At 38.2% G+C, this 24,459-nt stretch overlaps 1 protein-coding gene across 7 annotated transcripts in view; it reads right to left on the minus strand.

The window, feature by feature from the left end:
- The window catches only part of ANKRD31 (ankyrin repeat domain 31), a 146,596-nt gene extending 139,621 nt beyond the window's left edge, over positions 1-6,975 (minus strand). For 6 of the 7 annotated variants that reach the window (XM_035727796.1, XM_027606870.2, XM_027606871.2 and 3 more), the window contains exons 1-2: positions 6,711-6,975; positions 81-154 (exon numbers count right to left, since the gene is read on the minus strand). In XM_035727796.1, coding sequence (XP_035583689.1) covers positions 81-154; positions 6,711-6,814 — 178 coding nt within the window. In that variant the 5' untranslated portion in view covers positions 6,815-6,975. The remainder of the gene's footprint in view (positions 1-80; positions 155-6,710) is intronic. The other variant, XM_027606869.2, reaches the window with a different exon arrangement.
- Positions 6,976-24,459: the final 17,484 nt, after the last annotated feature.

Here is a 24,459-nt window from a genome sequence, read left to right on the forward strand (position 1 = left end):
ACCATAAAAGGAGAAGCTGACAGAATAATAACACTTGGCAAATTAAAGGAACTACTTAGTGAAAAAAAATTATTTCTCACCTTTGTACATTCCACTTATACCAGGATGGAGACTGAACTCAGATCTAAGAGATGTGTCTTGATCAAAGAGCAACCTTTCAAATACCAAAACAGAAGATACAGATTATGTTTCCTAAACATAGACTAACAATTTAACCACAATTTTTTATTACATCTAAACTTGCTAAAATTCTTAGTTACACCACACTATTAATATCTATACCAAAATACTTTTTCAGATGTGTACCCTTTAATTAAAAATTTATATAAGATGAAATATAAAGATTTATTTATATGGTCAAGTTTATTTTTATAATACCATGTTATTTCTGAATACTTGGGAATAAGGAATGAATATCAATATAGTTTCTGAACAGAGATGAAATGAGATGATTTGAGGAAACAGTGCTGGTCGGTTTTCTCCTTCACATTTGTCTATACCACAGAGAATTTGAGATTAAAGTCCCAGGACTGAATCTGAGTGTATATTTTCAGAATACAAAATGATAGAATTCCTTCAGATTTTGGATTCACTTCTTTGTTCTAAGCAGCACCAAGGTAATAAAGAGAGAAGACACACAGTCCATGCCCTCAAGAAGTTTCAAATCCAGTGACAAATACAAAACTAAAAAACAGCAATGATACGCCATGGTGAGTATGCTAGTAGGCAGACTTAAGTGTTTATCTTTTCTGTTTAAAAAAAAAAAAAAAACCCTACAGAATTCAAAAATAGGCAAAGGACTTGAAAAGAAATTTATCCAAAGAAAATGGCTAACAACAACGCAAAAAGATGCTCAACACTACTAAATATTAGGAAAATGCAAATCAAAACCACAGTGAGATACCATATCACATCCATTAGGTTATGATCAAAAACAAAAAACAAAAACAAAACAGAAAATAACAAGTGCATTGCTGGTGGGAATGTAAAATGGTACAACCACTGTGGAAAACAGTATGGTTGTTCATCAAAAAAGAGATCTTTAATCACCATTTGATCTAGTAATTCCATTTCTGGGTACACAAAGTAACTGAAAGCAGAGATTTGAAGATATTTGCACACTCCTGTTCAGAGAAGCATTACTCACAGGAGCCAAAGGTGGAAGCAACCCAAGTGTTCATCAACAGAGAAGTGGATAAACAAAATGCAGTACATACATGAAATGGAGTATTATTCAGCCTTATAAAGGAAGCTTGCCGAGTTGTGAAACACTCTGCGGAGAACCCCATGTAGCAAGAAACCAAGAAACTGGAGGCCTCCAGTCAACCATCAGAGAGAACTGAATCTTAACAAGCACTATACAGGAAGTGAATCCTTCTCAAGACTAGAGGGGCACCTGGGTGGCTCAGTCAGTTAAGCGTCTGCCTTCTGCTAAGGTCATGATCCTGGAGTCCTAAGCTCCGCATTGGACTCCCTGCTCAGTGAGGAGTCTGCTTCTCCCTCTGCCTTTCAGCCCACTTGGGCTCTCTCTCAAATAAATAAATAAAATCTGTAACAACAACAACAACAACAACAACAAAAAGACTAGAACTAGAGACGAATGCAGCCTTGTGAGTCTGTGAGCCTGATGACCCAGTTAAGCCACTCCTGAATTTCTGACCCACAGAAACTACAAGATAATAAATGTTTACTGTTATAAGTTGCTAAGTTTTGGACTAAGTTTTTCTACAGCAAAGGAAAACTAAACAGATTGTAACCACATTTCCCCAACTATTTGTTTTTAGTTGTTTTGTTCAAATTAAGATCCAAACAAGGTAGCCACATTGCTTTTGGTTGCTATATCTAAGTATCTTTTTAAATATATAAATTACCCACCCCCACTGCAATTTAATAGTTGAAGTAACTGGCCTGTTTTTTTCCTGCAGTCTCCCACATTTTGAATTTTCTAACTGCATGTCATTTAACATGTTCCTCTATCCCATATACTTCCTATAAACTGGTTATTAGAGCTAGAAGTTTTATCTATCAAGTTAACTGGGGGTGGGAGGCATGTGTGTACTTCCTACAGGAAATAATAAAGTATGTATTGAGAAAGGTAGTCTTGTGCATAGTCTTTCAGCCCCCCCTTCAGCCTTGGGCCTAGAACACCTTCTTACCAAGATTTAGAGTCCTCCCAGCCTGTGCTGGACTTATTACCTTGAATGAGAATACCTTTCCCAGTTTCAGACTTGGTGTGTACTCCTTTGCTGTGAAAGTCTGTGTGTCATAGGTTACCTGGAAAACCCCACCAACATATATGTCCTCTGTTGGGACAAGATGAAGTCATTCTGTGGCACAAGAGGAGTGTGTACAGACCAATGGCCTGCATCAACTGCAGAGAGTGACTGCTAGCTGTGGGAGCCAATACCTCCTACTGAAGCTGATCTTGTTTTGTCTCTTCTCTATGTGAATAAAGTAGTTCTAGCCTGCCACCACCTAGATCTTGGACTTCCAGCCTCCAGAACCATAAGAAAATGCATTTCTGTTGGTTAAGCCATCAGTCTGTGGTATTTTTATGGCAGCCTGAGCAAACTAATACACAACTAGTCTTCCCTAGCTTCCCAAAATAAGATATCATATCATATTTAGATATCATATAATATTTAGAGTCCACAATACTAGTATTATCATTAACAGTATGATTACTGAAGTTACTTTGCAATTATTTATGTCCTTGGAGTATATCTTATCTGGCACGTATAGATTAATTCTATGTTTAAAAGGCACTTAGTTCCTTTTGGTGTAATTATGCCATCAAGTCAACATATAGATTCACCTGTTTAATCTTGCTTTTTTATTTTTGCTTTTTAGAAAGTTTTTCATGCTGGCTTAATTTTGTTTTATAATTATGTAAACCATAAATGTATAAGACAAGATCTATTTAGAGAAGTCTAGTCTTGTCTAGTCTTTTCGCCCATCTGTTCTCTCACTTCCCATTTTTTAAAATTGTATGGTTTATCCTTCCAATGTGTTTTTGAAAATATAAGCGATATGAGTATACATGCCATCACCCAGTCTTAGGTAAGCAGTAACATTCTATATATACCTCTTTACTTTTTTTTCTTAACAATAAATCCAGTAGATTGATCAGTCTAGGGGAAAGAGACTTTCTTCATTCCTCTTTATTAATTCATAGTATACCACTGTGTGGATTCTCACACACTTTTTTAAAAAATATTTATTCATCTAAGTAATCTCTATACCCAACATGGGGCTTGAACTCACAACCCTGAAATTAAGAGTCGCACTTCCAACTGAGCCAGCTAGGCGCTCCTATTCTCAGTTTTAAAAGCTTTGTAAAAGATGATTGTGGAAGTTTAAAAAAAAAAAAATGGGGAGAGAGTAAGAAAATTTACAGAACTACTTTGTTTTCCATTCCCAAACACAAATATATATCACATATATAATCTCACATTATGAAGAAAGAACAGGTTACTAAGAAAAATAACTCACCATTAACAACAACAAAACCCGTACCTCCTAATAGTTCTCAGCACCAGCAAAACTAATAATGAAAAGGAATCCAGTCCTTAATCTAACACACCCTCTGTGAGAGTCAATGCTGGCTCCTGTTATAGGAGAAAAAGTATCTTTTTTGGCTCAATTACTACTGGCCATTACCAAGGATTGAAAATTTTATTATTCAAATATGGGTAATACCATTACTATAGCACATTTTTCTAAGAAGTAAAAATATCTAGGGATGCCTGGGTGGCTCAGTTGGTTTAGTGTCTTCCTTCGGCTCAGGTCACGATCCCAGGGTCCTGGGATGGAGTCCCACATCAGGCTTCTTGCTCGGCAGAGAGCCTGCTTCTCCTTCTGCTTGCAGCTCCCCCTGTTTGTGCTCGTGCTCTCTCTCTCTCCCCCCCTCTCTCTGACAAATAAATAAAATCTTAAAAAAAAGAAGTAAAAAAACCTATTCATCTTAATGCCCCTAAAAGTCAGAATTATTTTACTTTTTAAAATTTTTGAGAATTTTTTTTCAATCTAAAAATAACACAAAAAAGGCAGAAAGGAATTGTGGATGCTAATGGGACTGTTCTATATCTTCATTGTCGTAATGGTTATTACACAACTGTATGTGTTTATCAAAACACACAGAACTGTACATTAAAAAGAATGAATTTTGCATCTTAATAAAAAAGTGAAAAAAGTAACACGATGATGTTAATTTTCCATTAAGTAAATTTATAAATTTAACTTTATACCAATAAAAGTACCAAGACTTTTTATTGAACTAGACAACTGATTCCAAAGTTCATGTGGTAAAATAAATAAGGACAGCCAGGAAAATGTTTTAAAATAACAGTAAGGAGGTAATAACCTACAGGACATTAAAATATTTTTAGATATAAAATGTTTTTAAAATGTGAAGCTAGCACATAAAATGACAGACCAATGAACAGAATAAAATCTCCTAAATAAACTCACATACATATAAGAATTTAGTATATTAAAAAGGTGGCATCTCAAATCAGAGAAAAAGATAGGATTTTTTTAAAAGAAATATTGGGACAATGAAGGAGACATCTGGAAAATAATTTAGTTGGATCCATACTTGACACTGTACTCCAGAAAAATCCCACATGAATCAAAATGTAAATTTTTTTGAATTTTTTTTTTTTTTAATTTGACAGAGAGAGAGACAGCGAGAGAGGGAACACAAGCAGGGGGAGTGGGAGAGGGAGAGGGAGAAGCAGGCTTCCTGCCGAGCAGGGAGCCCGATGTGGGGCTCGATCCCAAGACCCTGGGTTCATGACCTGAGCCAAAGGCAGACGCTTAACGACTGAGCCACCCAGGCGTCCCTCAAAATGTAAATGTTTAAAATGAAACAAAAAGTATAAAAGAAACCAAGGAGGGATTCTTTTATCATTGGGCAGGAAAAAAAGCCTAATTATGAGATAAACCCAAATAATTCAATTATTAAGATTACAAACTTCCCAAGTTTGCTAAAAGACAAATTTATATATTCAATAAGCTCAATGAACCCCAAACAGGAAAAACACACAAAAAATCATGCCCAGACACACTGTAATCAAACTTCTGAGAACCAAAGATGGGGGAAAACTGAAATCAGACATAAAAAAAAACATGACACATTATACATATAAGAATAGTGATTTAAATGGGTGAGAGGACTTAACTACAAAGGGGCAGCACAAGGGAGGTTTTTTTGGAATGACGGAACTATTCTGGATCTTGACTGTGATGGTTGTTATAAGACTCACTGTATTAGTCGAAATGCTGCCTGTACAGCAAGAGCAAATATTACTGGGTGTATATATAAATGAGCCAAAAACCTGGGTATCATCGTCTCTGCTCTAAATAATTCCAACTTTAACCTGGAATCTTGCAAGAAATGCAGGATTTCAGATCCCATCCCAGAACTCCTGAATTGGATTCCCCATTTTAATGGGATTCTGGAGTGATATTTATAAGGATATTAAATTTATTTAAAGATTTTATTTATTTATTTGACAGAGAGAGAATACAAGCAGGGGGAGAATTGGCGAGGGAGAAGCAGGCTCCCCACTAAGTGGGGAGCCCAATGAGGGGCTCAATCCCAGAACCCTGGGATCATGACCTGAGCCACCCAGGCGCCCCAAGGGTATTAAAATTTGAAAAGCCCTGCTCTAGGGCATGCTCAAGGGAACGAAAATCTGATTATGCTTCTCCTCCACTTAACATTTTACAAAAGACACACGCAGGATATATGAGGCCTTACATGACCTCACCCTACCTTCCTCTCCGGGGGGACTCATCTTTCACCACTGCCCACCTCACCACTTAACACTTCACTTGAGTAAGAATTAACTATTTGTACATTCCAGCACACAACACAATGCTCTGTCCCCTTTACCCACGCATTTCCCTCAGCCTAGAACACCTCTTCTTCATCTGCCTAATTCCTAAACCACCTTCAAGCTTCTATTCAGAAGTCAACCGTACCAATCTCTAAGGACTACCTGGGCTCCTAAACCAGGCAAAGCATACTTCCATCACTGGACTATCGCATTTTATTGAAATTATCTGTCTATAAAAAAAAGAAAGAAAGAAATTATCTGTTTATGTGTCCTCCCTGGCCTGTAGGTTTCTCAAAGGCAGTGGACTCATCTCTTCTATAGTTCCCCTGGATCTAGCAAGACAACTAGCTATGTTCAAGGTTTTGATGAACTGAACTACCATCTTTTTTCGATTCTTATAAAACTATTCGTTTCCAATTTAGTAGTAAACGGTTCCCCCATCACACATTCTTTTCCTAAAATTATGTTAACCATCTCCTAGATCAGAGCTTCCGATTGCTTAAAGCAAAATGCATTTCAGAAATCTAGACCCAACACTTTTTTTTTGCCTGTACAAAAGGACTTAGCCTAAGGCTAAAAGGAAGGGTTTTTGTTTGTTTGTTTGTTTGTTTGTTTGTTTGTTTTAGATGCCATAAAGCCATCTACCATAAAGCTCATTTTGTCCTAAATTGGAGGCTGGGGGGATTGTGTTTCGTTCATTTACAAGTTCTTAGCTCAGGCCTGGCTACCTCACAAGACTCGAATTCCGCCTGCCATTACACATTCATCTGGTAATAATTTCTACTCAGTCTACAAGGGCCACTCCACCTCCAGTACCCAGCACAATGGCGGGCGCCTTGTCCAAGGCCTGGCGCTAACGTTGGTCACCTTCTCCAGGGCAGCTCCTCGTCATCCAGGTCGCTCTCCGTCACTGACCCGTCTATCACAGTTTCATCACTGTCCCAGTCTGGGGCCTGGGCGCCTTCCTCCATCTTCGCCTCACGCCCGGAGCCTTGTTTATTCTCCTTCTCCAACGCCCCGCTTCCTGCGAAAAGAAAAGGCACGCTGAGGGTCGGGGGGAACTGTGAGTGAAATATGAAATTCGAAGCGAGACGCGGGAGACTGGCCTGGAACACAGTAGCAGCGACGGTCGTCGTCGGGGACGCGGTCCCGCTCGGCCCCCTCGCCGCACGCCGCCGGCAGGGGGAGCTGCGAGCCGCACGTCGCAGCCGCGTGCGGCCCCGCCCCCCAACGCCGGTGGCCGGAAGTGCCTGGCGGAGCGCCCGCCCGCTCTGGCTTTCCCGGCCGCCTGGGGCGTGGCGCCCCCCGCCGCATCCGCTTTCTGTGCTTTCTTACCTATTCATTCGCTGGGCGGAGTGACTGGGGTTGCGGTCGTGGGGACCAGAAAGGCAGCGCTGTCACAGACAAGACCGCAGTCCGAGCCTGCCTAACGCCACCGGCAGGAGGGAGACTTAGGTCACCTTACCTGCAGTGCGCCTCGTACTTGTGAGACCCAGACCTGGAAAGAACTGTCAGCTCCTGCCCGATCCGGTAGCCCCCGCTGTCCGTCTGACGTTCTGAAAACAGAATGTTACCTTACATGGGAAGAGTGTTTGTTGCAGTCCACCAAGTGCTGCCTTTCTCCTTAATTCCTTTAACACCCCTTCCTTGAGTGTCCTTTGAGGTAGGCAAGACAAACATGTTTATCCTAAGTTTATAGGTCATCAACCCATCTAACTGATGTATTTTGTATTTGTATTTTTCCCTCATTAACTCTTTAATTGCCTTGAAATACAGGTTGTGTAGAAAGAGGAGAATAAATGCTTTATTTTTTCTATATAAATTTTTAGAATGATAGTGTCTAGCAACTTCCAAGAATAGCCAATTACGAGTTTTGAATGAAGTACTAGATTTTTATATATTTGAACATTCAAAACAAAACCAAGTGACTCCATTTGCCAAGAGAGGTAGATTAAGGATGAGAACTCCTTCCATCAAGTGTTTAGTATTCACTTTGAAATCTCCAGCATCTAGCACATATTGGATCTTTAAAGATTTGTTGAATAAATGGATGGAACTAGGGTTTTCTGACTCCCCAATTCACTGCTCTTTTCTTTACATGCAATGGCTTTTCCATTCTTATCTTACAGAACAGGACCTCTCCGTGTTTTTACACCTCTCCACCTACATCCTCCATGTTTAAATCAATCCTAAATCCCCATCCACTCTCCTGCTCACCCACTCCTATGATCATCTAACTCTGTTAATTGCCAGCAATGGAAAGTGCATATCCATTAAAAGGCTGGTGGGTGGCTCTAAATGCCCTATGCCAGAAGGTGACTTTGCACTAATAAAGACTTGCTCCAGGCGTCTGGTAACTCCCTAAGTATAGAAAACTCCTGAGTCTGAAATTCAGATTCCTTTTTAAAATACTTTCTCCTTTGGTGGGTAAGAGTCAGTTATTTTTGCATCTTCAGTTCTTTTATGTTGTTCAAGACAGTTGCCAAGATTCAAAGCATAAAGAAGAAATAGCAAAAATGATCCACATAAATGCCAGAATGATTTTAAAGGAAACTTTTTTTTGTTTTTATAAAATCCAAAGTTTCACTGCAGGACAGAGATAGAAGAATGACCGATCTGTGTTAGAAATCTACGGTGCAAATGACAAAAAAAAAATACAATTCAAACTGATTTAAGCAGATAAAAAGGGTGAGCTGGGTCATGTAACTGAACCATCCATAAGTACCCAGGTTGAGAGGAAATTTAGCTCAGCTTTCTTCTGAATTCATTAGTTTGAGTTAAACACTCAAATAAATTGAAACACATCAAATGTATAAAAATCCAGAATCCTTGAGGAAAACACAGGCTCATCGACCTCAGCTGCAGCAACTTCTTCCTAGAAACATCGCCAAAGGCAAGGGAAGCAAGGGCAAAAATGAACTATTGGGACTTCATCAAGATAAAAATCCAGAACTTCATTTTAAAATAATAATTGGTAATTTAGAAGGTTGATAGGTACCATTTTATTATTTTAAAAATTAATAAAGGGGAGGAAATAAAGCATTTATCCTGATGTTTCTATACAATCAGTATTTCAAGGTGACCAAATTGTTGATTAGGGAAAATTTTCCTTATAGAGAAATCACAGCTGATAAATACACGAGATACAATAGAATTAGAAAATCATCATTTTGCAACCCATGAAACAATGGATCTAGGCAATGGTCAGCAATAGTTGCAATAGTTAGGCAGAAGAGTAAAAAAAAAAAAAGTAAAGTAAATAACTAGACCTTTGTTTTTTCACACCTGCACACCTACATCTTCCAAGTTTAAATCATTCCTAAATTCCTAGGTAAAAGGCTGATGGAGAATTTTACAGTAGACAAGTCAGGATGACAACACTTAAAACCAATAATAATCTTAACATCACTAAAAGTCGACAACCAAATATGTACCTCCTGGCACAACACTATATGAATAAATGGCACTTACCTGTGAAGCAGTCCAAAAAAAAAAAAAAAGTTAAAAACCTGAATCTAATCAAGACTCTAGATCTGTCAGTTATTTATATGCAGGAAGAGGGGGCAGAGGAATATACAAACACCATGAAGATGAAATTTACTAAACCTAGGATATGGGTATTCTATAGAACAAATGACCTGGTTTCTTTCAACAATTAAATATCATGGGATTTAAAAAAAGGGAATGAGAACTCTTTTACATTTAAAGAGATCCTAAGAGGGGCGCCAGGGTGGCTCAGTCGTTAAGCGTCTGCCTTTGGCTCAGGTCATGATCCCAGGGTCCAGGGATCAAGCCTGGCGTCAGGCCCTTCGCTCAGCGGGAAGCCTGCTTCTCCCTCTCTCACTCCCCTGCTTGTGTTCCCTCTCTCTGTCAAAATAAATAAATAAAATCTTTAAAAAAAAAAAAGAGAGACCCTAAGAAAAGGGGAAAAAATCAAGTAGTTAAAAAGGAAAATTGATTGTTAATATAAATACTAATACAGAGTGAATTAGCAAAAAAAAAAAAAGAAAAAAAACTTGAGAAGAGCATTATATCCTTTTTAAACCAACAAATATTTGTAAAAAATTAAATAATACAAGGTAGAATAAAATTAAATTTGATTATAGTAAAATTTAAATCTTTGAGGATTCTTGAAACCAATTAATCCTTAAGAACTATAATCAAATTTTATAGCTTGATTCCATTTAGGCTATAAGTCTTTAAATAAAAAGTCCTATATGGGAATTCTTTACTTGTTTTAAAGGTGAATTAAAAGGAGAATGTCACCTCTACCACGTCAAATTTGCATTAGGAAGAAAAATTCCAAAATCATATCCAATAGCATGTATGCTAACCCACAAATGCTGGTGAGGGTCAGTGCCCTGAAGGAGGGCTGAGAATAAGGGCCTTTCCCTTATTGGCCTAGCCTTCTTATGGATGAAGCAGACAATAAAAAAGTACATGAATGAATGAGATAATCCAGAGAGTGATGCATGCCTGAAAGAAATAAATAGGTTGCTGAGATAGAGAATATGATTAGAGATAGCCTCTCTGAGGAGGTGACATTTGACCTAAGACCTAAGGCATGGACATAATTGCAGAGGTTCCGAGACAACCTAGAAGAACAGAAAGGAGACTTGTGTCCCTGGAGCTGGGGAGTAAGGGGAGAGTGGTATGAGATGAGGCCCAAGCACTAAGCAAGAAGTAGAGTACATACAAGGTGTAATGTGATGAAATTTGTTTGCAAGTATGGATTTAGAAAAAAAAAAAACTTATTATTTTGTACTTACACAATATATTTGCTTCTATAATAAAATTCTTTTCTGCCTAGCGCTTCATATCATTTACATCCTATCCAGGTTGCTTTAGATCTCAGAACTATGAAATGTGAGACTTTCATGGAAGATTTGATTTATCATAACCAAACACAACATGAATCACCAAAAGAGTAAACCCAGCAGATATTTTTCACTCAAGTAATATTATCCCCCCAAAATAAAGCTATATAAAGTGTTTCACCGAGTATTCTATAGTATTTTAAAATGCTTTTTCCAAAAGAATCTTCATTTACTCAAAGATTTAAACATTTTTTAGAAAATGGCATTCAAGCACAAATTAGAACTGTTTTATGAATGAGGGATGCCTGACAGGCTCATTGCCTTTATTTTTAAGATGATTTATTCAATTGTAGTAGAGAATGCAACCTTTGATCTCAGGTTTGTAAGGTCAAGCCCCACAGTGGGCCTAGAGCTTACTTTAAAAAAATTTTTTTTTAAATAAAAGAACTGTTTTGTGAATGAGATATAGACATAACCAGAAAAATCAGGATACCTGAAACCATTTCTCAAAAACTGCAAAATGTGAGAGCACACAAAGGCAAGCTTACACAGGATTGGATGTCGGTTCAGGTTCAGTACCCTCATTGTTTTTTAGTTGTCACTATAGTTGATTCATTTGTATAGGGATATGCTGACCACAACTGTACGTATGTCCTTTCTTAGTGCAGAATTTAAGATAGAAGCTCAACTTTAAAATGGCACAAAAAAGATATGAAAACACTACAGAAGTACTATGAAATTTAAGATAGTAACCTAATAGAAAATTAATATTTTGTGATGAAAAATTTCTGGAGAATAACTAATAGCATCTGTTATTCTGATAAATGACAAAAGGTATATCATAATATTGAAGTCCATTAAATCAGCAGAGGAAACTGAGAAACCTAATGGGTAAGAAGCTATGCTTGGTTCTGATAGTAGATCACAGGGTATAATCAGTATGTGCTACCAATATTTGTTTGGGAAAACAGTGTTTCTCACAAGCTAAATAGGGGGTATGTTCAAGAGAGAACCAGCCTAGTTATATCCTGTCTGGAGGGAAAACAGTCTCAGCAGAGAAGATGGAAGTGGACTTCTGTGTTCTGCCTTCCAAGAATGGAAAAGGGATCATTAATAGGATATGTGCTCCCAGATTAAGGGAACTTCAGGAGAGAGATCACCAGTGGAGGATCAGGTCCCCAAAAACATTACAAAATCACTTATGATAGGGCGCCTGGGTGGCTCAGTTGGTTAAGCGACTGCCTTCGGCTCAGGTCATGATCCTGGAGTCCTGGGATTGAGTCCCACATCAGGCTCCCTGCTCAGCAGGGAGTCTGCTTCTCCCTCTGACCCTCCCCCCTCTCAGGTACTCTCTCTCTCTCTCTCATTCTCACTCTCTCAAAATAAATAATAAATAAATCTTTAAAAAAAACAAAAAAACAAAATCACTTATGATAGAGTCATCTTTAAACAAACAGTGGACGCAGAGAGTGCAAAGCTGCCTTAGAACAGTATCACTTAATGCTATGTTGGTAAATGTTTAACAACCGGCCCTCTGGGAGGGGAATGGGGAGTTCTGATTTGTAGAATTGGCAGATTTCTGTGGTGTAAACACTCCAAAACTTATTCTACACATTATTTCTTCTTTCCTCGTTCTCCTCCTCCTTCACTTTGTTAACCGCAGAGTCTGGCTCCATAGTAAAAGCTAACAGAATAATGAGGAACTAATGAGTTGTGGGTATTTATTGCCTTTATTTTTAAGATGATTTATTCAATTGTAGTTTATATACTTTAATTTTTAATAGTGACTATATTCAATAACTTACAAATTCCTGAAAATTTACTTAGCTCTTACAAACTAGTAGAAGCTGGTCCAGTGCTCCTTTGACTCCACCCTTGTAAGAACTTCCCCGCCTCCTTCCCCCCTTCTCTGTCTTCCCCATACCCCAGGGCCAGAGCGGTAAGACTTAATGGTTAGCTGAGGGCAAGGGAACCAGGAAAGAAAAAGTAATGTGTAGAATAGGTTTTGGAAGTCTCAGTTCGCTGAGAGTCCTACTTGGGGGAGAGCGAATTAGCCCTGCATTCAACAATGTAGATATTACAGTAGGAAGACCATGTAAAAGGTAGAGGACTGAAGGGGGGCAGGCAAGAACGAAAACAGAGGTGAAATGATTGCTAAAGGAGAAAGGTGACAAAACATAACAACCACCACTGTATTTGGGCTTATGTTAATTGTGGTTGCATCGCTTAGACGTAATCTACCTCAGTCAATGCTTGCCAGCATGGGTTGACTGCGACTTCTTTAATTATGTAACTGGCTTGTGAAATGACGAACTAGATCTCAACTATGAATTGCCATAAAGAAATCATGTTACTTTTTTCTTTGTTAGGAAACACTACCAACTGAAAAGCCAGTTCCAACTTTATGGCATTCTGTGCCTGTGCCATGACATTTGGTCTTTCTCCCTAGAATATCCTTTCTCCCTTTCTCTTCTCAATCTTCCTTTGTCTCATTTAATGCTTTCCTTTACTGTGCCACACCTCTCCTTTTGTAATCATTGTCTACAGTGTGATATTTTAAACTAACGAATACACATTTACATTTTTTTCACAATACAGATGATAGGAGAAGAAACAAACACTATATAGTCTAATTATGCTTTACCTGCATTTCACTGGCAGTTGTCATACGTCAGGGAACATGCCATGACTGTTTTAATAATATATGGAAGTGCCAGGTCAATTAAATGAAGAAACACTAACCTTTTTAACACAAGGTGCTAGAACAACTAGATAGTAATATGGGAGAAAATAATGAAACTTGTCCCCTATGTTATTACATACACAAAAAATAATTTGGAGTAAATCATAGAACAAGTGTCCTATAATCCAGGGATTCTATTTCTAGAGAAATTTCTGCACATTGGTATCAGGACACATGGACATTACTCATAATAACCCAAAATATAAACAACCCAATTATCCTTCCATGGGAGAATAGACCTAAATGTTTATCAGGGGGAGAATGGATAAATAAATTGTGGGATATTATGTGATAGGATATCTTATGGCTGAGAAAAGAAATGAACATACCAACACTGATGAACGTTTTAGAACCCATTCTTACAAGGTTTAAAAACAAACACACATAAAAAGTATATTATTTAAACCCATTGTTATGTGATAAAACTCAAACTAAAGGGATAATTTAAAAAGAAAATTCAGGGTAGTGATCACCTCTCTGGGGAGGCAGTTGAGTGGTATGGGGAAGAGTTCACAGGAAACTCAAAAGAATTGGTAATGTCCTATGTCTTCGGTTGTGTGGTTAATCACAGTTGACTGTTATTATTATGTTTCATAGCTTCCATATGATGTATATATAAAAAAACAAAAATTATATATATTACAAATATAATATACATGCAATATTTTATAATAAAACACAAAAGTATATATGTATTTTTATTTAATTAAACAAAAATTACATGTGTACATATACTATACATATATATAATATTTTATAGTTAAACGAAGAAGTATAGAGGGAAAATGGAAGGGTATAAATGTGCTAAAATGCTAACAGTCACCCTGAGTAGTAGAGTTCTATGTAATTATTTTCCCCATTTTAATTTTCTACATTGTCCTAATTGCTTAAATGTTATATAATACTTTTACCAAAAAAAGTAATTTTTTTTTTAAAGATCTTATTTATTTATTTGTGAGAGAGAATGAGAAAGAGAGAGAGAGCAGGATTGGAGGGGAAGGTCAGAGGGAGAAGCAGACGCCCCGCTGAGCAGGGATCCCGATGCGGGACTCGATCCTGGGACTCCAGGATCATGACCTGAGCCGAAGGCAGTCGCCTAACCAACTGAGCCACCCAGGCACCCAAAAAAAGTAATTTTTTTGATGTCACAATGTCACGATGCTATTGCGCAAATTTCAACTATGACAACATTGCCTTTAAATATTCAGTCCTCCCTAGTCAGTCTTACTTACTTTCTATCTTTTGAAGATATACTACCTGTTTCTGTGTTTAAGTTCTATCTTTACTATTTCTGACAGCTCTATGCTTCCTTTGAGTTCTGATTCTATTACTGAAGCCTTGAATGAAAATGATGACTGCTTTTTCCCACAGCCCTTTAGCAACATCTAGTGGGTATCTAAAGACAGGACAAGACAAACATTTTCTTACATAATTTAAAGAGCAACAGTTTTTGATGGCAAATCTGACTTAGCAAAATAAGTCTTAAGTCCTCAAGACAAAATAATCTCTCCTGGGATTAAATAACTTTAGATACATGGTGTGTATGCAAACACTTAGGGTAAAATATCGCTGGCATCTCCTCATCTGGCCTGCTGTGAACTTGACATGTGTTACTACATATAATGGGCATTATCAAGAGTTACACAGTTGTGTAAAAACCTCCAAAAGCAAAAAGGAAGAACTTGTGGAGAATGGCATCTATAAGGAATAGAAGTTTCCTGGAATATAAACTTCCCCAAAGATCTTTGCCATTTTTTTTCCCTTTGACTTGCTGCATTACCTCTCCCACCTCACTCTCACTAAAGTTCTGGACCTAGATAAGTAATGGGTAGTAGCTGATGAGTGAGAGAAAAGCAGCTCTGAATTTCAGTCTTTAGATGTAGATAAAGAAAACATGGTTGCAACCCCTCTGGTCCTTAGCAAAACGAGTCCTATCAAAGACAGCTCTCTCCCTAGAAAGCCGGTGACACATTCCTAAAAGTAATTTGCACTTTGATGTTTTCAATATATGAGGATCCTCTCTCAACATTATCCGGTAACAAGGAAGAGATGACCTGAGATCAGGCACCTTGGGCCCCTCAGCTTCTTTACTTCTTAACTCTCTTACCTTAGAAACTTTCTGTAACTTCTCTCTGCTTTAATTTTCTAGCTGCAAATTAGGTAGAGATTAATCCAGGCCCTGAAATTTTTATAGACATTTCTCCATAATCAATTAACAATTATTTATGAAAATGCTTTTACTCGTAGGAAAAATCCACAAAGACAAGATAATAGTATTAACATTCCCATGCACATGTATGAAACTAGTTTCTCCTTAAGGCTATCAACACGTGAGCCTGGGTTGAGTTCCAAATGAGTTCAGAAACCTAGTTCTGCAGTCTGGGACCATTTTTGTTCCAATTTGGCTTGTGGGACAGGGAAATAGAGGCATTACTGATGAATTCTTGAGGCGGTATGGTGAAGAGGCAGCAAAAATGAGGCTGGGGACAGGGGGGATTTGCCCTATCAGCCATCCAAATGTATTTTAAAGCTCTATAATTAATAGAAAATAGCATGATCCACTGGAGCAGAGATAAACAAATAGCTCAGTTAAAGAAAATGGGAACCCCATAAACAGATCTATGCATGTATGAAAATGCTTGGCAATGCAGATCAATAGAGAAAAAAGGAAATATTTAAGAAATGGCATTGGTACAGTTACTTGTGTACAAAATATTAAATTTAAGCCCATACATCAAATTATACACAAAAATCACTTCCATATGTATCAATGAAAAAGCCAAGTTTCAATATGTTTAGAAGAAAATGTAGAACATCTTTATAATCTAAAGGTAGGGAAGGCTTTCATAAACAAGATACAAAAAGCAAAATTAATAAAGAAAAGGTTGATAAAATGACACAGAAATTAAGAATTGTGCTCTTTGAAAAGACAAGGAGAGAGAAAAAATGGCAGTGCACAAACTGGAAAAAGATCATTTGTAGAATATATAACCAAGAAATTATTAATAGCTAGAGTATATAAAGAAATATTCTATAGCAATAAGAAAAAATCAAGCGATGACATAGAAAAAGGTGCAAAGGTCATGAGCAGGCATTTCACACAAGAGGATACCAACTGGTGGGTAAACACATGAAAAGATGCTCAACTTCACCTGTCATTCAGTTCATATCTACCCAAGTATATTCCCTTGGAAATCTTACAAATGTGTATGAGGAGACAAGTACAGAATATTCACCAGAGCCTCATTCATAATTAGCAAAAAGTGGGGAAAGTTATTAAGAGGAGAATAGATAAATAAATTGTGAAATATTCCTATAATAACTATAGCAGCAAAAATGAATGAATACAGTTATAAGACACACATAACTCAGAAACAAAGTGTGGCCAAAGAGTAAGGTATGGTAAGAACATGCCTATTTATATAACTTACAAAGGAAAAGCCAAAACTATTCAAAATACATTGCCCAAAGATACACAGATCATATAACATTATAAAGACAATCAAGGTCAAGTGGCAGTGGCACAGTTTTTTTAATTCAAATTAATTAATTTAATCTTCCAAATTCTCACATAAGGACAGAAACTAGATGGCAAAACTAAAAACTCACAGATAACACTTACCAGTCAACAAAATGACAAGGTCTCTCCACGGACCAGAAAACACAAATGGGTGAAAATAAACACCCACAGTTGCAAGAGTTGTGTGGTAGCAGATCTGTACAGGAGAAAGCCAAGGGAAACAAGGATGTCTCACAGACCTGAGAACAGGCAAGCTCCAAAACAGCCAACGGATACTCATTGGAAAGCATGAGGGGCCCATCTCAGAACATCCATTTAAATGGAGAAGGGTGTTGTCCAATGCAAGAGGGGATATGAGTATGAGGGTCCTTGGTAAAGTCTGAAAAGGACTCAAGCAGCTAGGCCATGTGAAGTTGGAAAGACAACCAGACAAGGCTGTCAAAATTCCATACTGAGGGCAACTGCTGAAAATACAATAGAAAAGAATAGAGATGCAATGTGCATCTCATAAGAATGCTACCTATGTTTCTGTGTTTTTTATGTATACATTATGATGATGGGAAAAACGTTTTTTGTTTTGTTTTGTTTTGTTTTTACAGTTGGTCCCAAGCAAAAAGTTTGAAAAGCATACTTCAGTTGCTTTCCAAAATCTTTGGAATTTTAATCTTTCCTACTCTGCTTCTGAATTATGTTCCTAAAACTCTCCTGTGGTCTTTTTACTTAGACCTACCTACGGACATTCAGACCTGTTTTTCTCTAAGTGAGATCCACTGATACTGTGCATCCAAATCACCTGGGGTACTTTTTTAAAAAATACAAATTACTCAGGCCCCTTCCTACACCTAGGAAATCAACATCTGGTGGGGAGGCTGAGGAGAGTGCATATTACACAACTCTCTCCTAGCATATTGTTGGGCACACTACGTGTGAGAAACTTTAAGCCTTGAAAACTTAAGTATGACCCAAATAGGCCCACACATCCACCCATGAGGGATACAGGCACTGTAAGATACAGGACAAGGATATTTCTATGGCAGGTGAGTGGCGCACATAGGAAGAAGTGAGGGGGTGTTATTTTCTGGTCTCCTAAACCTAGTTTGGGGTCCTGTAGGATTAAAATGAATCTTGGCCGAGCTGAACACATTAGGAGCCTCTTTGTTTCAAGCAATAGATCCTGATGACAATGGAGATTGAGTTTCTACTTGTTCTGGCTTAGATCTACTTGGGAGACATGAAAACATATACCCCTCTATTTGACCTCTTTAGAGAGGGGTTCTGTGATAATCAAGTGCCCCAAGTCTGGACTAAATAGAGGTTTAACGAACCAATGCAGAAAGGCCAAGTAGCTTTTTGATACATCGGTCAAGAAAAGATGAAGAGAACGATGAGCCTTTCTACCCTGGGACAAAGAGGGAGAAGAGACATTCTCTTCTCTCCTTCTTCCCTTGTTAAGACCTCACATGACTGAATGGAATTTTAAGTCTTTGAGCAGAGAGTGAAGGTGGATGATGGTGTTTTTCTGGAGTCCCTTCACTGGGTTCCTGGTGCCTTGTTTTGTGCTGCTTGTATGACCTACCTCAGTTATAACACACATGTTAGTTTTTAGTAAAGCACTTCAAATGTAGAAGTTGTTTTCATATGTCAATTAGTAAGGCCTAATCACCCAGGAGAAGGGCTCAATAACTTGTATTTTTAGTAGGCATCTCCTATGACTTTGTAGGAAACTCTAAACTAAATGGAAAAGCTGTGGAAGAGAATAAGCAATATATAGCCTTTAAATTTCAACATTTATTCAGGTCAAAGTGAAATCAGGTGTCCAAGCTGCCATTGCACCATTCATTTTGTAGTTTGTGACATTTGTAAGTCAAATATATTGTGTCATAAAGGAAGGGCATCTGGCAGGCTTATTTGTGATTATATATTTATCTGGTCCCAGCTGACAATGAAACCCCACCTTCTCCAAGTGACGCCAGCACTAAATAATTTCAAACAGGAGCCCTCTGCTCAGTAGTTCCTGGTAAACTGGGTGAATGATACTCCCACATCAATCCAAATTCCTTTCAGAAATTATACAGGGAGTCACCTGGGGTGCCTCACTATTCTTTTTATTTGCCTGTACTGTTGACTGAAGGATCCTAGGCCATTACTTGACATTGCCTGCCACCATGTGGTTCTACTCCAGGTTTCTGAGGTCTTCTTAGGCTCCAGGTGTTGACTGTACAGATCCCTCAACTATAGATGTCATGTCTTCTGTCTTCGACACTTTCCCTACTTAATGTCAGGCATTCCAGAGTAGCACTGAGGTTAAAGAGGCACTGATTTTTTTTTCCTTCTCTACTTTTCTTCAAATCCTTGGAAAAGGTAAGGTCAGTGCATATCCTGCTGACTTCAGAACTGCCCCTTCCCAAGGGGCCCTATATTTTCAGACAAAGCTCTCGTGCCCTGACTCCTTAGGTTGAGAATGAGTTTTTTCCCAGGAACTTCTGCCATTCTTACGGCCTTCTGCTCTATCATACTAAGACTTTCTCAAACCTGTAGGATAAATAGGTTATGCTCCCATTCTGGGCTTACCACTGCATGGCATATTCTGAAGAAGTTGCAGCAAAGAGTGTATATACAGTTTGTCTGCAAGCTGTCAGATGGCTAGATTGCAGAAAGTCTAGAAGATATTGTTTGGGAATGTTCTAAGATACAGTTACAGTCATCTCAATTTACTGAGTGAGAACATGCCAATTACTATACATACATTCAACCTTACAACATTTCTGCAAAGTAAATCATCTGATTTTATAGGCAAGGAAAGGGGCTTAAAGAAGTCAAGCAGTTTGCCCAAGTCACAGAGAGTAGGGGAAGGAGAGATTGAAAGGAGACTAGGTGTGCTCCCAGGTCCAACTCCACAGTCTATAGTCTTCTAAACTCAAGACTTTTTGAAGTGGAAGGGCTTTAAGAAACCAAATCAGTCGAGATCCTAGGGGATCAAGATTGTACTTCACTGTGTTGTTTAAGGAAATGCAGCTATTCAAACACAAATCAGACAGGTGGATTATTCAAAAAGAAATTTTAGATACAGGTATTTCCCACTGCTTCATTGCTATCAGTTCAGTGAAATCACAGGTCATGATAACACTGCAGAACTATTTGGTGGAGGCCACTTGTAGGCAAACAGGCTTGCACAATGGAATGTAGAAAGGGCCATGTTGAACACCTGGCTGAATACAGATGGGCCCACCTCAAAATGTCCAGAGTCCCTAATTGGCCAATGGGCTACTTACAACTAGGTACAGTTCCCAAAAAAGGGAAGATTCCATATGTCACCATACCTCCTCATCTTCCCCCTTTAAAAATGGCCCCCACCCACTGCTTCTCCTCCACTGTCCTGCTCACAGCTCCCTTGCCGTGTATTCAATAAACTTCTATCTCCTTTGTTCTACCTCAGGTGAATTCTTTCACTGCTTATGCCACTGGCTTCCACTCAATCATTGCCCCACATTTGGGCGGCCCCACTGGATGGAGAGACACCCCATGTGGGCACCACAATTAAATCACCATTTTTGAAAACCCAGAATTCAGATATTTTGAGTATGAATCATTGTTTAAGTTTTTGTAACTGGAGTACAGACCTTTCCAATAAGTTTAAACTGATCTGAAACCAAATTGTGTTAAGTGAGAAGGCACAGCTTTCCTGAAATGATAAATATTAATATATAATTAGTAAAACTGTCTTAAAATTCCAGCCTCTAGCAAGCTTCACTCAAGCACAAGGTAATGTTTGGGTTCATCTAACAGTGAAAGAACATTCTCTTTTATAACTGCTAATCTAAGAGCTGGAATACACTTTTTAAAAATGTTTATAATACTGAGACTTGAGTATATCAAAATTGAGAAGAGCTCTGAATTAATAGAATCCATGGGTTCTGACGAACCTTGAAATATCATGTGGCAAGATATTGAAAGGTAGAAAAATAGGCCACCCCCAAATATTCCACACTGCATAAGGATTATTTTGAGCCAAAGGCAAATGAGAAGAAGTAAATACAAGAAAAGCTCTCTGTTCTCCCTCATTTGTCTAAAAGCAGGACATAAATTTGTAAAGGTGTCCCCCCTCACTTCTTGAAAAGAAAAAACTCTTATGTTTCTTTTTTACTCTTACACTCTAATTTCAGAACACTCTGACACCAGATATGTGGGAGGTTTTCCCTCCAAGAAATTCTCAGATACCAGCTGGGTGTCCTACAATTTAACTCGATTCTGAAATTACCTGGAGATAGCTTCAGATCCCACAGGTTAAGGGCTTAGTCCCACAAGACTGCCCCTTCTTCAAACATTAATCACAAGTCCAGGTAACAACCAACAAGCTACACATTGAAGGTTCCCATGATCCCCTCCTCAGGTTAGATCTTTTGCTAGTATGGCTCACAGAACTCAGGAAAACAGTTTACTTGCTAGATTATCGGTTTATTATAGAAGATTGTATCTCAGGAATAACCAAGTGGAAGAGAGTCAGAGGGCAAGGTATGTGGGAAAGGGCTGAACTTTCATGCCCTGTCCAGGTGAGCCACGCTTCTAGCACCTCCATGTATTTACCAACCTGGAAGCTCTCTGAACCTCATCATTTAGGATTTTCATGGAGGCTTCATTACACAGGCATTATTGAGTAAATCATTGGCCATTGGTAATTGATTGAACCTCCATCCCCTCTCTACTCACTGTAGGTCAGGAGATGGGGCTGAAAGTCCCAACCCTCTACGCACAAGGTTGGTTTCTGTGGGCCATCAGCCCCCATCCTGTTGTTATCTAGGAACTTTCCAAAAGTCACCTTATTAATATAAATTCAGGTGTAGTTGAAGGGGCTTGTTATGAATAAGAAAAGACACTTTCACCTTAATCACTCTGGAGCTATTTGAGGACAAAAGACCAAATATTATAGCAAAAGATGTTCCCATTGCTCTAATAACTTAGGAAATTACAAGAGTTTGGGGAGCCATGAGCCAAGAATGGTGGTCAAAGACCAAACTATATGTTTCATATATCACAATTTCACTCCTCTCTACAAGGAAGGACACAAGGTATTCATCAGAGACAATTCTAGACTCTTATCAGCCCAGAGTCTGCACAGAAATCTACATAACAAATTTTGTGAACTTGTCCTTATCTTCCATTGGCTCCCCCCAAATTTACCTTCCCACAATTTGCCATCCTAGAAACTCAATTTTTTTTCTTTCGTCTTGTCATTTCTCTAAAAATTTACTGTTCTTTTGTTAAGATGTATGTAAACTCGAGGTCTAACCACCCCCTTTGAGTTACGCATCACTGAGTTCTCCCACATCTAGGCACAATGTCAGTGAACTTCTGTTTTCCTCTTGATAATTGGTCTCTTTTTTTTTTTTAAAGATTTATTTATTTATTTGAGAGAGTGAGAATGAGAAAGAGAGAGAGAGTGTACATGAGAGGGGGGAGGAACAGGCTCCTCGCTGAGGAGGGAGCCCGATGCGGGACTCGATCCCGGGACTCCAGGATCATGACCTGAGCTGAAGGCAGTCGCTTAACCAACTGAGCCACCCAGGCGCCCCTTGATAATTGGTCTCTTATAATCTAATTTGCAGAACCTCAGTTAGAGACCCTAGGGGAGTAGAGGGAAAAAATTTTGTCTCCTTCCCTACAATATTGTCAATGCAAAATGAACAAACCTTTTAGAATCTCTAAAAGAAAGAGAGAGTTCTAGTTGTCCTAACTTGAGCCCAAGTTAGGACAACTCCCTAGGAAACATGGTCTTAACAGGGAAGTAAGCGTTCCAGAAAGTGGACAGTTTTTATGTGGTATATACTTTTTTACACCTCATAAAAGCACAAAAAATTGTAGATTAACATATAGGTAGGAATCATGAGTTTTAACATCAAGGAGCTCAGGGAATACCTTAAGGACAAGATGGTTTTCTTTAGGCTACTCATTTACAAAGCTTGGCAGGCCGTGAATGAGGCTTTTGGTTTAAACAATGTTTATGTACAGTCACGCTGATTTAGAAATAAATCCAAAATGGTTTCCCTTATATTCAGGCCTTTAGAGAGTTTTTCTCTCATCTGTATGAGTATTTAGATTGTCTTAAATATGAAAATGTAATTTTTATATCTTTCCCCTTTATGCACAAGAAAAATAAAATTCAAATCTTTATGCTTCATATCCTTCAAAGATTTGAAGATTAGGCCACCAGCCACACTTACTTTAGTTCTCAAGAAAAGAGAGATTCATTTTTCAGTTACTGATGATCAGGGTTCTAGGTTTCAGGGACTACCTAGAGAGAGACAACAGTTTGAAATACAGAACCTGAGGGAAACAAAAAGAAAAAGGGGAAAATTTCCATAAGTCTAACAAGGGAAAACAGCAAAGTGAGGTAGGAGGCTCCATGGGTATAGTTATATGGTTTTATTTACTAAGGCAACACTGGCATGCCTTGCTTAAGAACAGTCTTCATTAAAATTTGCTAAGAGGATAGATCTTATGTTAACTGTTCTTGTAAAAAAAAAAGTAATTAAAATAATAATAGTAATAAAGAGAACAGAAGGAAACTTAGAGGTGATGGATATGTTTAATGCATAGAGTGAAGTAATGGTTTCATGGGTATATACTTATGTTTAAACTCATCAAATTGTATACATTAAATACGTACCACTTCTTGCTTGTAAGTCATACCTCATTAAAAAAAAAAAAAAAGAACAACAGTCATCATATGGTTGTGGCATACGTCTCAAATCCCATTTAAGGACTTGTTTGAATGGTCTCTGATAACACTGTAAGTAGGCAACTTCCCTGTTCCTGAACCCCAAACAACAACCCTCAACCCCCAACGTTACATTACATTACCCAGGGCATATGGAAGTCTGGGAAAGGTGCGTGGTGTGTGTGGCTAGAAACCTAGATGAGTGGAAATTCTTATATATACCTACACTTGTCAGAGAAGAATGAACTGAATGATTCTGAAATCCACGAGGATAGGGCAATATTAATAACACCACTTAAGGGCGCCTAGGTGGCTCAGTCAGTTAAGCAGCTGCCTTTTGTTCAGGTCATGATCCTGGGGTCCTGGGATCTAGGCCCACATCAGGCTCCCTGCTCAGCTGGGAACCTGCTTCTCCCTCTGTCTGCTGTTTCCCCCTACTTGTGCTTTCCCTGTCAAATAAATAGAAAAAATTAAAAAAAAATAATACCATGTAACATTAGCATTGCCATGACCTGCTCAAAATTGATCAATGACTACCACTGAGGTGGTAAATGAGGTGTTCATTGGTCACCTAAACTGATTGGATTTTCTTTCTTTTCCTCATTCCTTTGTATTATGGAGGGGGGAAAGATCCCATACACCATATTTTATCATTAAGAACATTTTATGATACATGATTGTGTAGTTCACTATTGAAATAATATGGTTAATGGAGTTTATTTTTGTTTGTTTTCTTGCAAGTTTTTTTTTTTTTTTTTTTGGTTAATGGAGTTTAAATGAGTAGGATGCAGGTTAATGGAAAGGACACAGGGATCTAGTGC

The sequence above is a fragment of the Zalophus californianus genome, chromosome 5 (genome assembly GCF_009762305.2).
Source record: "Zalophus californianus isolate mZalCal1 chromosome 5, mZalCal1.pri.v2, whole genome shotgun sequence".
Taxonomy (NCBI): domain Eukaryota; kingdom Metazoa; phylum Chordata; class Mammalia; order Carnivora; family Otariidae; genus Zalophus; species Zalophus californianus.